Source organism: Episyrphus balteatus, chromosome 1 (genome assembly GCF_945859705.1).
Source record: "Episyrphus balteatus chromosome 1, idEpiBalt1.1, whole genome shotgun sequence".
In the NCBI taxonomy this organism is placed as follows: domain Eukaryota; kingdom Metazoa; phylum Arthropoda; class Insecta; order Diptera; family Syrphidae; genus Episyrphus; species Episyrphus balteatus.
The window spans coordinates 103,158,219-103,172,961 of record NC_079134.1 but is presented as its reverse complement, the minus strand read 5'-3'; the positions used below and the strand labels follow the sequence as shown (position 1 = coordinate 103,172,961).

General features: G+C 30.6%; 1 protein-coding gene across 7 annotated transcripts in view; it reads left to right on the top strand.

The window, feature by feature from the left end:
* LOC129906321 (NAD kinase-like) overlaps positions 1-14,743 on the top strand; it is a 92,522-nt gene that overhangs the window by 67,850 nt on the left and 9,929 nt on the right. For 6 of the 7 annotated variants that reach the window (XM_055982042.1, XM_055982044.1, XM_055982039.1 and 3 more), the window contains one exon: positions 11,979-12,062. In XM_055982042.1, coding sequence (XP_055838017.1) covers positions 11,979-12,062 — 84 coding nt within the window. Of the gene's footprint in view, positions 1-7,172; positions 7,493-11,978; positions 12,063-14,743 lie in introns of those variants that run through there. The other variant, XM_055982041.1, reaches the window with a different exon arrangement.

The following is a 14,743-nucleotide window of genomic DNA, read 5'->3' as shown; positions in this document are numbered from 1 at the left end:
ATCAAAAACTGTAAAAAAATCGAAAATGGGTAAAAAATTGTCGAAGCTAGAATTTTTTCAATGGGTGAAGGTCCAAAAAATCGTTTTTTGCCCATAACTCCAGATTTTGGGGGTGTTAGGGGATTTTCAAATACCGTTTCGTACTCAGTGCGACTAGCTCTACAAAACCTGATAGGTCTCCGCCCGCGTATATTTTGAGTGTTACACCGTGTTATCTATGAAATGAGCCCACAATCGTTATTGTAATCATCACATTGTAGAAATAATCTAACTTCGAAATTCTCTATGTACTAGTCAAAAGTGAGAAAAAAGCAAGTTTTTTGCTATTAGGCCTAGCAAATTTTGGGAGTAGAGGTATAATAAAAATATAAGTACGTAGTTTTGTACCCATGCTCGTCTTAATATTAAATTCAAATGTCTGACAACTCTAATTTTGTGCTTTATACGGTTTTCGGGGGGTTAAATAACGTAAATTTTCTAGTTAATGTGAATGAGCTAAATTTACACTATTTCAAATTATAAATATAAAAACTTATGCTCTGTCATTTTTCCTAAATCTGAACACCCCAATCTTGAGGATTTTACCAATAGAACTCAAGACATATTCCGTTTATGCGATTATGTTTTAGAGACTTTTGTGTTTAAATTTTTGTTTGTTTATTTGAATTGAAAACCCCGATATGGTATTTAAAAAAAACTTATATCTTGAGTTCTACTAGCCGCATCGCCGAAATTGAGGTGTCCAAATTTAGGAAAAAAAAAATTGAGGTGTCCAAATTTAGAAAAAATGACAGAGCATCAGTTTTTATATTTATAATTTTACCTATATAATGTGTGTACTATATTTTTTTACAGTTTGTTCTCAAATTACAATAATCGAAAATGTTGGCAACGCTACTTATACCTTAAAATAAATAAATAAGTTCATCTACAGCTATACTCCAGTCAAAGCGTCGGAAAAAAGTGTCTAACCTTGCGCACAGAGGCCCTGTCAGTTTTTATTTCATGGATCGATAGGGGTATATTTAAAAGGCTTAAACCCAATTTCTCACCACCTGATCATTCTTTTTAGCGGAGTTATTCATTATTATTATAAACATGCATTTTTTGGGATATTTTATTTCCAAGCTAATATCTTTGCTCCAGTATGTCGTAGACCAAAATATGAACATACATTTTCTTCCTTATAATATTTTCTATCGTTGTATGTAATTTCATTGTATTAAAGTGAATTACTACAAAATGGCAGCCAGTTAAAGTCAAATTTTAGTTGTTTAAAAACACATTTTCGTTTTTATTTCGAAAAAAGCTTATATTATGGTTAACATTTTTCTAGCCTATTTTGTAGCCCTCTTAATTTCCTGCATTTTACAAACTCAACTCTTTATCACCAAAGATGACCGAGCAATTGATAAATTAACGCACGAAAAACCAGTGCAAAAACACCCTAGAATATCGTTTTTTGGTAATAACTCGACTTCAGAATGTCCTACGACAAAAAATAAAGCTATTAATTGTTCGTTACAACATTTTCTATCGATTTAGTGCACATTTTTTTGTTGAAACAAATAAAAAATAAGTAATATTAAGTCAAAGATGTTTTCTTGTTAAGCAAACTCTTGCCTTATTATTTTGTAAACGTATTGGCTAACAAAATAAAATACTGTTGTAGTCCTTTAAATTATCTGGAATTTAAAAAAAAATTAGCCTTCTACGACTCACGGGAGCCGAGTTATTATAATTTTAAGAAAGCATCATTCCGTAAGAAAATTTAAAAAAATTTCCCTTGTTTATAAGTCGAATAATAGCATTGAATAATTATATATAGAAGTGACACCGGAAAAAACAACCGCTTTGTTTGAGGGATGGCGCCACAATCGTTACAGGAGTGGCGCCACAATCGTTTTAGGATTGTGTATTTGATGGCCGAAAAATTCCTGAAAAGGACTTTTGGTTACTAAGTAACCACAACAACAATATTATTTATATTTGGTGTATTTGTATTAGTTTTGTTTTGTGTTAGTAGTGTGTTTGTTTATTTTTGTTTTTGTAATATTCAAAGTTATTTTTAATTTTTGTAATATTTTGAATTGCACATTTATTTTTGAATGTTTGATTCTTATGTATATTTGAAAGGTTTTTGTTTTTTTTTGTTTTTATTAACGAGAAACTATAGAGAGTTTATTTAATTTTGATTAGGGTGCTTTTTGTAATAACATCTAGGCCAATGTTGTCCACTTGAACATTGGTATATACTTACTATTTTCTTAAACCGCATAATGCAAGAGTAGGTAAGGATCAAGTTCATACAATATGGCCATACATATATATTTCAAAGTATTTTAATACATAAAATGATTTATGTATGCGAACAAGAACTTTGGATATACGGCTTTGTTCAAATTTGCAGTTGGAAATGAAAATTTAAATGTTAAATTAAAAAAAAAATCTTTTTAATTTTTTTCTAGTACTAATTTTTGGGGTTTTGCGGTAAATTGAAAAATATACATTTTTGTGCTCTGCCCGTTCATGGGCCGACAAATTATGGCAAGAGCGAACATTTGTATCATAAAACAAGTTGATTTTTTAAGAACTCGGTCATCGAAATTTCGATTTTGACCCATATACCAATTTCGGAAATGTTTAATTTTCTCGAAAACGGTACCAGTGATTTTGTTAAAAAAAAATTATATGATAGTTTTTGGGCAATCATGGAAATTTTTTAAAATTTTATTATTAACCTACCGTAGAACCGTTTTTTTTCAACTTCAACAAATTTTTTATACAAAAGCATTTATATAGTTTAAATATAAAACAGAAAGAAAATTTGGAAAAATAATAGTTTTTGGATTAAAAAAAATCTAACACTTTTTTTGAAAAATCAAATTTTCGAAAACGGGACATTGAAATTTTTTGATATTTTAGTTTTTAATGTTGATTAGTAATTTCTACGAAATTGCATACCAATTTTTTTTTTTAATTTATTTATAGGTAAGGTTCCAACGATTTTGAAATTTTTATAAATGTCTACAACTTTTACTCAAACAATTTTTTCTATAACCTCAAAAATATTGAAAAAAATGCAAAAATACGATTTTTTGATTTTTTTATTTTTATCTTTTACAAAAATAGTTGGATTTTAACAAAACTTAGTTAAAAATTACTTTGTTATATTTTCTATCTATTAAAAATGTTTTTTGAGCAAAAAGTGAGTTTTTGGATTTTTGACGAATTTAATTTGAAAAAATAGCCTATTTTTCAATCAAAAAAGTTACCGAAAAAATTTTTGATTTTTGAAAATTTTAGAATGTAATTATTTAGCTTTAAACCGTTTTTAAAAGATTGTGTGGAAAAACTATACTTTTGCTTTAGAAAATATTGAGAAAAATTGAAAAAGACAAAAAATCGATTTTTAAGATTGATTTTTCCGTAAATGACAGTAATATTGGCGAGAAATAATTTTCCATATAGACCGAGAGCCCAGAGCAGATTTTGGGAGTTTTTGGATAACCGAAAATGGGTCATATGTATGTGTAGGTAATAGCGTCCTGATGAAGAATTCGAAAGTCTGGCAGGTTTATTTCACGGCATTTTATGGTTTATGGGGAGTTGAAAAATGCATTTTTTCCGATTTTTGTGTCGGACTTTTGACTAGTGAAATCGAACAGGGCAGAAAAAATCAAATGCCTTGTTCGATTTCACTAGTCAAAAAAATTTTTTTCACAGAAATCAAAGTATATTTTTCTAATGGTTTTTTGTTCGCGGAGCTTGAATCCAAAGTCAGAAAAATTCTATCACATCACGTTTTTGACATATTACCATGCCAAAAATCAGAAAAATAGTGTTTTGGACGTTCAAAATTCAATATTACTGTCATTTACGGAAAAATCAATCTTAAAAATCGATTTTTTGTCTTTTTCAATTTTTCTCAATATTTTCTAAAGCAAAAGTATAGTTTTTCCACACAATCTTTTAAAACCGGTTTTAAGCTAAATAATTACATTCCAAAATTTTCAAAAATCAAAAATTTTTTCGGTAACTTTTTTGATTGAAAAATAGGTAATTTTTTCAAATTAAATTCGTCAAAAATCCAAAAACTCACTTTTTGCTCAAAAAACATTTTTAATAGATAGAAAATATAACAAAGTAATTTTTAACTAAGTTTTGTTAAATTCAACTATTTTTGTAATAGATAAAAATAAAAAATCAAAAAATCGTATTTTTGCATTTTTTTCAATGTTTTTGAGGTTATAGAAAAAAATTGTTTGAGTAAATGTTGTAGAAATTTATACTACCTACAACTTTTGCATTTGACTTTTTTTGATAGCACGTCTAATTTTGACATTAATCTTAAAAAAGCATGATTTTTGATACCCACCCCACTTTTTCGCCGACCCACCCCCTTCCCCCAATTTTTTTGTGGACAATTTATTTTTCCCCTTTCATATACCATTTATCCTAAATTTTCCAACCACCCATATGGTGCTAATAATTTTTTTATTTTCAAAAATTATTGGCACTGGTCTATAAGGATTTATGTAGAACTTAAATGCTTAAGTTTCGATTCAGCAAACGGGTCTAAATGCTTAAGTTTCGATTCAGCAAAAAAATGGCTCTTATTGTTACGCATTTCATAATATTGCCAAAAAAAAAATATAATATAAAAAAATAGCAATCTCTGTGGGGTGGGGATATGAACTCAAGGAGCAAAAGTAAAGAACAACCACCTTGTCACCTACGCTAATAGGACTATTGAAATAAGGGTAACTTTTATTCCCTATAAGCTATAACGTGCCTAGGATATACAACAATAATATTTAATTTTGTTCAAATTCTCGTCGTTAATAAAAAAATTCTTGTTTTTAGTTTCGAGTTACTATGGATACTTTTATAATGTCAACTAACTTTTCAATATTTTTGTTTGATATTTGTGTAGTTTTGTTTCCTTATAGTCCGGTCAAATTAGACTAAAATAAGGGGGTGAGGTTACATTAATTCCCAGCAAGCTGAAATTTGGTAGGATTGTTGGAAACACCATCATAAATTAAATCTAAAAAGTCCTCATCGATCCGAGACCTGGAAAAAAATTTACTTGGGGTCAAAGGTCACAAAACTGGTTTTTCACGATTTTCTGCAAAACGGTTAGTCTTATCAAAAAAATTTCAATGCAAGAATTGTAGACCAGATTATTATATAAAAAAAGTGTCATGACACTTTTTTCCTAAGACCCACCGTTTCTTAGGTATAACGATTCAAAAAGTTGAAGTTGAGTTGTAATCGTCATAATCAGGCCTATAACTGGAAAATAACTCCCAACTGAAAAGTTCCTGAAATTTCATTATTTTCTTAGCTTGAGTTTCGTTCTTCGATGGTTAAGAACATGGGGAGAGCAAAAACAATGGAAATTTTCACCATTTTTCCGATTGGGGCCCTTCTCCCAAAACCATTTCCCTGGTATTTTTTGTTTAGAATAGGTCTGAATATATACAGGGTGTCCGATAAAGAATGGACAACCTTAAAACGGCTGATAGCTACACTTATGACTGTTCCAAAAACAGATAGAAAAAAGTACTATCGCAACCAGTTCATAAAATATTGGCTTTTTTCCGTTCAGTGTATTTTAAATTTTATCATCCTTATGTTTTCGTTCACTACAACCACAAATGAATGAATTTTATTTATTTCTTTTTTTTATAATTTTCTAAAATAATTGGATGAGTACATTAACACTTAAAAAATTTCATAGCTATTGCACATTTTCCTTAAAAAATTTTTGAAATCTGTTTTTTGATGCAAAATGTAAAAAGAGTATTTTATGAAAAATTTAAAACACCTGTGGTATAAAATATATCTATAGAAACCTAGGTGGCCAACTTTCTTAAAAATATTCTCGTCTAAATTGTAGATAATTTAAAGGACTACAACAGTATTTTATTTTGTTAGCCAATACTTGCACCGTTTACAAAATAATAAGGCAAGAGTTTGCTTAACAAAAAAATGTGCACTAAATCGATAGAAAATGTTGTAACGAACAATTAATAGCTTTATTTTTTGTTGTAGGACATTCTGAAGTCGAGTTATTCCCAAAAAACGATATTCTTGGGTGTTTTTGCACTGGTTTTTCGTGCATTAATTTATCAATTGCTCGGTCATCTTTGGTGATAAAGAGTTGATTTTTTTTGTAAAATGCAGGAAATTGGGAGGGCAAAATAGGCTAGAAAAATTTTAACCATAATATAAGCTTTTTTCGAAATAAAAACGAAACTGTGTTTTTAAACAACTAAAATTTGACTTTAACTGGCTGCCATTTTGTAGTAATTCATTTTAATACAATGAAATTACATACAACGATAGAATATTATAAGGAAGAGAATGTATGTTCATTTTTTGGTCTACGACATACTGGAGCAAAGATATTTGCTTAGAAGTAAAATATCCCAAAAAATGCATTTTTGTGAATAACTCCGCTAAAAAGAATGATCAGGTGGTGAGAAATTGGGTTTAAGCCTTTTAAATATATCCCAATCGATCCATGAAATAAAAACTGACAGTGCCTCTGTGCGCAAGGTCAAATGACGCTTTGACTGGAGTACTATTTAAAACATCATTGAAACAAACAAAAAAAAAACAGTTACCTAATTGCTTTGAAATGCATTCATAACAAAAAAAAAAAAAAAACCTTAATGGTACCTACTATAATAAATGTAGTTTAGCTTGTTTAACAACGCACTAATGTCACCCACGCCACATTAAGAACTTAATTTGAAAACACTGTGTAGATAGTCAAAATATAATTCTTAAAATTTGTGACTTACACCTATGTACTTTTTATGATGTTGTTGTCATTATATAACCTTCAACCAGCAAACATAAAAAAAACCTGTTAGTCGAGTTATTCTCAATTTTCATCTTGTCTCGATCGTAATGCAATTGAGTGAATTATTCCAAGTTCCAATTCCACAAACTTTTCTCTGTGTGTGCTTGAAAAAAAAACATGATTTTCCATTTGTGATTCTTGGTCTCGGTGTAAAGCTCAAGTTACGAGCTGTGTGGTTATTGTTCGTCACGTTTCATTCTAAGCTCTCGAATTCAGGGATTCAGAGCATGTCACCTAAAAAAGTTAAATTAGCAAGTTGAATGATATTTTAAACTTTCATTGATTACGGGTCTGTTGAGTTATGTAGTTTCACTTGTAAAAAATCTAGTTCATATGTATATCTATTCCTGATAAGTGTTAAGGAACAAAAATTAAAATTGTTTTACAAAACCACAGTGGATTAAAATTCCTAAAAATGAACGATTCATTTTTTGCGAATAGCTTTGGCTATAGCAGTGGTAAAGTTAAAAGTGATGCTCTTTCTGACTATATAAAAAATCAACAACAGCAGAGTGTTAATGGAGGTCATACCAGTTTCAATTTGGATAAGAACGCGTATATGGTCGATAAAAATACTGAAATAATGCCTGTTCATCCTTCATTGAGAATATTAAGGTTTAATGAAAATCAAAAAATACATTTTTACAGCAGCAATAAGTTTTTCTCTTTTATTTGATTGTTTTTGCTCTATCTTTTTTTAATCATATACCACCTAATTAACCGTTTCATTTAAAATAGTTTTAATTTTTTTCATTCATATCATCCCTATTTATGTTTCCTTCTATAAAAGGAGGAGGATTAAGGATATGAAAAATCCTTGATCGTTAAGTTGTAGTTTCGGAAATCAATAAATAAAATTGTTCGTCTATATAACAGTTATATGGAAAATACCAACCTTATTAATTTTGTTTTTGTTTCTCTTTTTAACATTTTTTTGTTTAAGTGTAATTATTTTGTTTTATTGACACTTAAATATGTTTTTTTATACCTATCCCTGTTATCTCCGTTGCGTTGCGGTTACTAAAAAATAGTAAATATAATACAAACAAATCTGATTACATTGGTAGGCAATGGGTAAACATTGTTCGCTTATTGAAATACGAAGTAAATTATGACAAATTTACCTGCTCATGAACAAAGCATCTACGGTGCAAAATGTGTGATCAAGGTTAGGTTAGGTCTTATTAAATCCACTTAAATTATTTTAAGAAGAAAATTCTAACTATAAATGAAATTGTGATTTTAACAGAGTTTAAACCGACTCAATTATTTTATTAAAAATCTTACTTTTCTGAAGCAGTTGTGCTTTTAAAAGAGCATCTTCTTGTTTTTAACTGCTCCATTTTTCTCTGTAACAAATAAAGATGCAGGGTTGCCCCCTCAGTAGTTAAGAAAATATAAGTGATTCTAATAAAAAAAATTGTTTAGATTAATAGACTTTTTTCACTGGAGATAATTTTGCAAATTATCTGATTTCAAATGTGAAATTTAATAATTTTCTATGCGATTTGAAATTCAAAATGAGATAATTTACAAAATAAGCTCATTGAAACGACAGTGAAAACAGGCTATAAGAGTATACACTCCGCGAAATAATTATAAGGGCAAATTTATCTGATTCGTCTTAAGATATGTAATAGATATTACTTTTTATTTCTTTTATGCATAAGGAGACAAATATATGGGGGATAGTTTCCCACCATTTGTTTTTATTTGTTTACGTCTAAACCAGCGGTTAATAGACGTAAAAAGACTCCGAAATCGTTCAAAAGGTACTGAGTACCAAGCTCGTCGAAATTCCTGCCAAAGTTTGACCAAATTTCAGGTATTCGACCTATTAATCGCTTTTCCCACGTCACTCTACAAGTCCTCAATAGGTTTCAGATCTGGGGACTGGCTTGGCAATTCCATAACACCGATTTTTTGGACGGATAGCAATTGTTTCACAGACTTAGTCTTATGTTTTGGATCGTTATCCTGCCAGAAATGTCCACTTTAAAGGCATTTCCTTCTCAGTAAAAGGTAGAATAGTGTCCCTTAGGATTTCTTTGTACTTAAGGTGGTCCATAATACCCTCTATCCGATGAAATGGCACCACACCATGCCAAGAAAAACATCACCAAACAAGAATACTAGCCCCACCATCCTTAACAGTCTATATTTTATACTGCGGGTAACATTTCAACTACCCCACGCGGGGAATTTTCGTATGGAGCATTTGGAAATGTCCCCTATGGGGCATAAGAGGCATTTCCAAATGCCCCATAACATAGCTAACCAAATCCTAAGAAATTCGAAAAAAATATATATTATAAAATCATTGGGGTGCCAAATTTTAGTGATTCTTGATAGATAATAAATCAAGCTTTGTATTGAATATTGCCTCTTGGCGGAATAACGCGGAATAACTAAAGTTTTGCTCTTACAAAGGTACAAAAATCGAAAAAAAAACCCATTTTTTAACTTCAATCACCAAAACAAAAATGTGAAACACCCTGTGAAATAAAAAATTACTTACATAATTATACCTCGATATCTAGGAAATATAAAAAAAATAAAACTTTGATTAAAACACACACCAAACGCACGAGAAAAAATTAAGAGCAAAGTAATCTCTTCCACCAAATAAACAGAACAAAAATTATCAAAAACACACATTATAAGTACCTACATAGCTATCTGTTACCTTTAACTTTGAAGTTGTTTGAGAAAGAAAATTGTTATTTATTTTTTCAATACTTAGATTTTACTGTTTTTTTTTTTAATAAGATTATTCTTAAAAATAGATTTTAGACCTGACTCAACGGTTTAGTCATAACAAAATCTTCTTAATGAAAAAATACACTGGTCAACAAAATTCAACTTTTTTTGTCCGAAGAACCAAAACATACTTTTCTGAAAGATTTAGGGATGCTGAACTCGAATCCACGAAAGAAATATTCTATTAGCTTCCGTTTTTTGAAATATTACCGTTATAAAATGCAAAAAAACACGTTATTTTGAATGTTTATGAGGTTATGGTAACAAAGTGTGGTAATTTCTTAAAGCATAGTTTGACGCGGTCATCTTCTTCAAAAAACCGTTTCAAATTTTACGATCTTTTTTCATGTATAAGATATCTCAAGCTGCGCCTGCGTCTCCATTGTGTAGATCAACACTATTTCCTTCAATTTTTAGCCACAATGCTAACCGTACACACTTTCAGTTTTGGCTAATAGAATAATTCTGACAATGGATACGAGTTCAGAATTTCTAACACCTTCAGAAAAGTAAAATTCTGTTGAACTGTATTGTCAGTACTTCCGGAATCTGAGAAATATATACAAAAAAATCGTTATTTTTAGATAACTTCACATAGTGTTTACTCAAAAAGGGGCAAACATGGGCACCACTTTTTTAATTGACACGAAAGACGACACTCTCAACAATAAAGGGACACCAAAAACAAAGCGCCACTTCACACCTTTGTGAACTTTTTCTTAACGAGTTTGTATGACGCACACAAAAAACGAACGATTTTAAAGACACCGAATTCGAATAATTTTTTCAAACAAACTAGACACTCATAATTCAAAAGAGGAATGAGAATCGAAAGCTTCCCTTTTGCTTGTAATTCCATATTTATTTCAAATTTTTATCTTTTGATTTAATAGCACTTAAAACTTGAAACACAGACGGGAGCTAGAGAAAGGTAAATAACGAATAATTTCGTCAATGGCGACATTTTAAAGTGTAGTTACTGACCGCGTTAGACTTAAACCGTGGAATAAAAACCGGTTTTGTGTAGCTTATTAATCCCTTTATTAAAGTAAATTTGTATTTGGCAGTTCGGTACAATTTGAAAATACCTATTTTTGCCAGCTTTTGATACCATTGGCCACACTGTGCGACGGTTGCACTAAATAATGGAGGTGGATTTAGGCCATGAATGAAAAATGGAGAAACCGACGTGTACACTGTTTAGGTCATCTAAATTAAACTTTTTCTCAATGGTAACCGTACAGTTTTCTCCGTTCTTGATCCCCAAATCTATGCTTTTTACTAAAGCGAAGGCGGGCAAGTTCATGGCTTGACAAGAGCGCCGATTTTCAACATTTGCAATGTGGTCCCATTTCAATTTCGTTCAGTTCTGACCATTGGAACTATTAGAAAAACCATATAAAACCAAGTTTTGAACAATGGACGTCGGTTTTGTTTTTTGATAAAAATGATTATTAATATTTTCATATCTGATATAATAGAAACTTCGTAAAGGACTTTATTTTCAGAAGAATCACTGAACTCTTGTAGTTCCATAAAAATAATGTTGATACCTTTCTAGGTTTTTCTAGCTCCGATATAAATTTTTCTAGGTTGTTCCGATTTTCTTCGAAAAATGTGGGGTAGATATCACGGTTTTGTAATTTTTTCTTTTCTTACATTGATTGAACAAAAAAGAACATTTGTTTTAAAGAACATTTATTTTACTGGGAAAATAAAAATAAATGAAGTGCTTCTAATAACAAAGTTACATAATTTATTAATATTTTTATTGAAACTATTCCTGTTTTTGTTAAACTATAGGGAGTGTACGAAAAAAATATTTAAAAATATTTTGTTTTGTAAACAATGCTTAGTTAGTAAAATATAAGCGCAAATATCATAAAAGCAGTCATATTGAAGGTAACCTACTTTTTACTGACTCATCTTTATAAAAAAAAAATTATATTTTTTTCGTACACTCCATATAGTTCCGAAGATATTTGCAAATTTTCTAGCAACTTTTACAGCTTTACCGAATTTTTAAGTAAACCACTTCAAAACTACCTGTAATTTATCGATATTTTGTATGTAAACATTAAAAATTAAGTCGCGTCCAGTTAGCATGAAGATAGGGACTTGAAACTTTGGGAATGTTTTTTTCTATTTATTGCGGAACTTTTGAGCCCGTATGCGCATTTAAATTCATCCATTTTCATTATAAGGGGCACCCTAATGTATATAGAACAAAAACATGTTAAGATATCCATTATTTTTAGCAATTCGACAGCCTATTACTTTTTATTACATGCATACCTAAAGATAAAGATGTTTCTTAACTTAACTTTTTCTTAACTTACAGGCGAACAAGAAGTTTAAATGCTCCATCACCATTTCAGCAATTTGGACCATGTGGAAGGATTATGAAAAATTCCGCTATGGTAATGTAAGTACATTTATATTTTTAAAAAATATGGTTTCGGTTTTTTGACGATTTAAAACGACTTAAAATGAGGAAACAATATTTATTTATGCACACTTCTAACTATTAAGAATTATACCTTTTTTGAGAGCAAACATTTCAGGTTCTTAAATTAAACATTCAATTTAGTTTTAGTTTATTTTTCTGCCCTGCGCCACTTATGGCTTTGTTATAGAGTTTTGATGTATTCCTGTGAAATGAAGGTAGAAATGGAATGGTAGAGCGCTGTTGCTTCGCTGCAATACCTCGTTGAAAACAACAAGTGACGCACTTTTGCATACATGATTTCACAAGTGGCCAGTCTCCTATGACCTATGAAAAATTCGTGCTTCTTTTTTTTCATTGCCTCAAAATTTGTGTATCTTTTTTGTCCAGAAATTGTTCAGAGCACGAACCACGAGCTCGGAAAAAATAGACCAACATTACGGGTTTTTCTTTTTTAGTTCTAAACAGAGTCTGAACTGTAAAAAAAAATCGTATTTCTTTTTTGTTAATAGCGTTCAGAGCTTCAAAATGTGTGTATTCTTTTTTGTTCAGAAATCGTTCAGAGCTTGTTCAGAGCACGAACTACGAGCTCGAAAAAAAAAGACCGAAGTAAAACCTGAACGCTTAACGTGAATGAAAAAAATTTGTCTATTTACTTGTCATTTTCTTTTACAGACACAAGAAATAGGGGTTTTTCTTTTTTAGTTCAGAAGAAAGCTCTGAACAGAGTCTGAACATTCTGAGCACGCTCTGAACATTCTCTGAACTGAACGTGTTCTAAGCGCTCTGAATTAATTGACAAAATGTCATTTGGTTACATTTCTTCTCAAATCTGTTTAAATATTAATTCAGAGCGCTCAGAACACGTTCAGTTCAGAGCGTGCTCAGAATGTTCAGACTCTGTACACAGCTTTCCTCTGAACTAGAATTGAAAAACCCCTATTATTGAGCTCCGCAAAGCTCAAGCGTAGGGATAAAAACTGTGTTCACTGGTCCTACTTTGGTCTTGCCTGTCTTGTCTATGGTCCGAACATAAATTATGGCCGTATATGCAAGTAGCTATGCATTGCAGAAACCATGTAGAGTTGTTTGTTGGCCCAAACGCATCCCAATATGTCGTGGTATAGCCAAATTAGCCAACTTCTACCAGTCCTCACAAAAAGTCACCAACTCTCTGAGTAGGTCCTAACATCACCTTGTCCCAACTTTTTGTTTTTGTGACGACTGGTGCCAACAGTCGCATGGGGTCGTAAAGTTTCACTATGTAGCTGAGAACCTTACGTTTCGTGCCTGTTTTCTCGTTATCCAACGTGATTTAGAATGACAGGATGTCAAACTCACTGTCCCATTGTAAACCTGTTCTTCTTATCTTGAGCACTTGTCCAGAGCGTGAATCTATTGATAATGTTCTCCATTTTATCTTATAATACGGGACTGATTTGCTTTGTGTCGTTAAGTGACACACCATTATCTGTTTTTGATGACGCTTTTAACACAACCCGAAGTTTAGTTGTGAAGAAAGAAGTGGGCTTGGGTATTTGCGCTCATTTTCCGTTCGTCGAAAACTGTCTAAAAAGACTCAAAAAATAAGAAAACTGGAAAGAAACATTTACAAAACAACTGAGCTTTAGGGGGAAGTGGTCACCCTTCGTACAGTTTTTACTTATTTTTTTTTAGTTATTTATTTACTCACTCCAGCTTCGAGAAAATGGACATTATTTGACACTTCTAAGTCAAAGGCTTAAATAGTTATAGCCATTTTACTGGGATTAGATTTTTGTACGAATCCTCCCCACCCGTGGGGTACCTTCGTACAGCACATGGGATGAGGCGGCGCTAGACCAAAATGAGGCGTGTGCGGGAGTGAATTTGCGGGGCTCCTAGGAAAATGATTTTGGACCATCATTTTGAAAAAAGTATCAAATATTCCGTCCAAGTTCAAGTTCAAAATTGTTATAACAAACTTATAGGTTTAAATGTAGATGAAAAACAAAATGCACGACTCGATCTCACGAACTTGTTCTTAAATTTTAAATTACTTTAATTTTTAAAACTTTTTATATATAAATAAGATTTGTCAAATGCACGTACATATATCAGAAAAAAAATTAATTCGTTCTTCAAATCAAACAAATTTTATTAAGGCGCATTTTTAGAAAAAAAAAATCAAAATCGTTAGAAACTTTTATACCTAAACATTTTTCGGAAAAAAAAAACTGTTTTAAGTGAAATTGGTATGAAATTTTGCAGAAATTATTTATCTGCATTCCAAATCTTAGAAAAAATTAAATTTAAAATTTTCTAAAATTTAAATAAATATTTACCTAAATAAAAAATAAAAATCAAACTTTCTTTATCAAAATATATAAACTATTTAAAACTTACACTTGATTGCTTTTTTTCATAAAATCGTTAATCATTTTCGAGTAATTCTACTTTTCTAAAATTGGTATAATATAATATACATAGGTATAAGATATTTATTTTATAATATAGAAATTCTTGTTTTCGCCAGTTTGTTCTCAGTTTCCTTTTTAGAAACTAAAAATATCAATTGAATCACCAATTGGAAAAAGGGAATAAATCCATCTCATCTTATTGTTGGCAAAACGCAAATAACTGCATAACTTCTTTATTTGACGGTTCTAAGAATGTGTTTA